Source organism: Pecten maximus, chromosome 9 (genome assembly GCF_902652985.1).
Source record: "Pecten maximus chromosome 9, xPecMax1.1, whole genome shotgun sequence".
NCBI lineage: Eukaryota > Metazoa > Mollusca > Bivalvia > Pectinida > Pectinidae > Pecten > Pecten maximus.
The window spans coordinates 11,722,289-11,725,204 of NC_047023.1; the positions used below are offsets into that span (position 1 = coordinate 11,722,289).

Consider the following 2,916-nt stretch of genomic DNA (forward strand, 5'->3'; position numbering starts at 1 on the left):
AATACATGTACGTACATGTATTACCTGAATCCGATCACAAAGATTTTAAGTCCTGATTGCATTATCGGGAAAGTTATACGGTTTACATGTACGAATAACATTTAATTCATCTATGATAAACACTGAGAAAATGCATCGATATTGGAGTTAATGTATATACATAAGTAACACAAATGATAAAGGAAGACTACTTTATGACTCGTGCCCACACCGAGCCTCGAACTAACGATTTACGGCACCCAATCGCCTAGCCAGAAATACCCGCAGCTTATACCGCTGCGCCACATCGGCGTTCTTAAAAAGGACGTTTCAATGGCGCAGTGATGGTCGGCCAGATACATTGACATGACCAAAGTGACAAGTTGTCTATTAGATGATGTGAATACCTGGATCGCAATGTATATAAATACATGGATGCGAATTGCACACATATAATGAATATTAACTACAGTACAACTGCGACAGGAAATTCATATAAGTTTCTTCGGATGTGTACGTATCGTATAAGTTATTATTTTTTTGCTAGGTTTGGCGAAATTCTGGCGAATACAAATTAAAGCTTCAAATCGGATATGAAATGACAACAAATCTAAGATACTGTTTATTACATAACTCAGATTGACAGGTTTTAATGTCAAAATTGGAAGGACTTATTCAAGCGGAGACAACCATTCTGTTACGCCCATCAAAATTCGTGACGTCATGTCATTGTATACATTATGACGTCACAATCGATTTCTGACTAGCAAAGACAATGTAAAAAAATCAAAACACTCCATGGTATAAAAAACACTACTGGCTTATATATGCAGAAAGTAGAGTACAAAGAGCAATGATGTATGTCAAGTCAATCACTTAGCTCGCCACCTATCGGACTCGGATATGAAGTTATGTTTGTTAACTACATATACATAACATTGTTTGGTCGTTTAAAATATATATTGTTTGTTTTCATTCTAAAAATTGAAAATCATTTATTGAACACGGTGGCATTGACCTTGTCAACAAAAAGTGTTGACAATATCTGAATCTATATACCATAGTATGTACGTTTTACGAAATTCATGGTTTGCTGTGATCAGAAAAAAGTTTCTTTTTCATTTAATTTGCGCGACATTACTCGTTTAGATCGTCCATATCTGAACACAGTGACCTCGCCATTAGCATGTCCGACCCACATCAACTCGTCCCGTCCAATACTCAGAACAGTCGCTTCACTCCCTCCGATTTCATCTGGGGCGATCTTCCTCTGTAATTTTCCGGAACTGTTTAAAACATGGATACAATGCGACTCACCGTCAACTACAAAAATATTGCCTTTATAATCAATGCACATGTTTGTTGGACAGAAAATATCACCATTTTCTGAGTTTTCGCCGTGGTATGTAAACTTCACTCCCCCGATATCGTTAAACACTACGAGGCGCCCAGCAGTTTCCGATAGTCCATCAACGAGTATAATGTCTCCATTTATATTCTCCAGAATACGGTACGGACCGGTCAGCATTTCGTCTTCATCCTTAAACTTGACAGACGTGACAACACCGCTGTCCAATTCCACCTTGAGAATATCTTTCGGTTTATCCTTGCCGGTCACGAAGTCAAACTTGTCAACGACACACACAAGCAGGCTGCCTCCATTAGTGAGGCATAGTCCCAAGGGGTGTAACGGCGAGGTATTCAATACGTATCCTACCTTCCCAGATACGTCCAGTTTTTTGACAGCCATTTCCCTGTAGGACGAATAGTATATATCCCCACTGTCGGAGATCGCGATGGTTTCTGGAATATGGTTAATCTTCCGTTTCACCACTGTCTTCCCGTAAATGTCGACTAAACATAGGTTCATATGATCGTCACACAACCATGCTCGTTCTTCGGATGTTGACATTAGGACATCAACGGATCTGGTGTTATTACGGAGTGAAGACATTTTCCATAACTGTGCGTTTTTCACGGGGTCCCCCTCGGCCTCAAGCCGTCCAAGTATTTCCTGGATTTTCTGAGTGTCGATATCGCCAGGTTGGAAGAACAATAGCCCACTGCTATCACTACCACTGACTTCGACACCTGTCCTTGAATCCCCATTACATATACTGTTTTCACTTTCAATTTGGCACCTTACACGAGCAATCATGGAGTCCCGGAGTTTGTAAGTCTCGGAACAAACCCTGTCGGCAGCTTTCCGTATATCCTCGATACACCTTTCCGATCGTGTCAAATCCGCCATAGCGCGTGCACACGTACGTCTTCGTCTATATTGCGATGAATGGCGAATAACTTTGCCACACCTCACGTGTAATCTGTCTATCATCAGATAATCTGATCATTTATCATATTTATATATACATGTAGATAATTTATTGCGACATGTACATATGTAGGGGTATATAGGACGCGTTCGTGTGTTATAACTATCTTTCAGACAGTTTACTCTGAATTTGACTTGACTTGATATCTAGGTACAAAGTCACACATACCGTGGTAATGATTGCAATGTGTAAGTGAAGATCTGGTAGATTAGAGAGATATTTTATATAAACAGATCATCCAATATTTTTATACACGAAAAAATTAACTGACCAGACAGGTAGGAGGCCCTTCCCACTGGGATGCCTTGGGACGGACAGTCCGGCTTCATTGACCAGACAGGTACGAAGGCCTCCCACCCGGGTAGCTGTGTGGGACGGGTAACGAAACAAAAAATGTTTAAATTGTCCGAATTTGCAACGACCGCTCCAGGACTCGAACCTGGGACCTCCGAGCTCTAGGCGGACACTCTAAACATTTACGCTCAGCCTAGCCTCTTCCACCACAATTAGATGATGGACAATTGTGTGTCTATACATATATAAGGGGGAAAAATAAGCAAATCAATAAATAATAAATAAATCAATAAAAACTGGTGCAAATTCC

The 2,916-nt window shown here is 40.5% G+C and overlaps 1 protein-coding gene across 1 annotated transcript; it reads right to left on the reverse strand.

Annotated features, from left to right (window-relative positions):
* Positions 1-605: 605 nt before the first annotated feature.
* LOC117335243 lies at positions 606-2,258 on the reverse strand. Its single transcript, XM_033895245.1, has one exon. It carries the CDS (start codon positions 2,228-2,230, stop codon positions 1,079-1,081), a length of 1,152 nt encoding a protein of 383 aa, XP_033751136.1. The 5' UTR covers positions 2,231-2,258; the 3' UTR covers positions 606-1,078.
* Positions 2,259-2,916: the final 658 nt, after the last annotated feature.

What these genes read in the sequence shown, in the direction of transcription:
- LOC117335243 (XM_033895245.1), bottom strand. Translation starts at nt 2,230, where the DNA reads ATGGCGGATTTGACACGATCGGAAAGGTGTATCGAGGATATACGGAAA.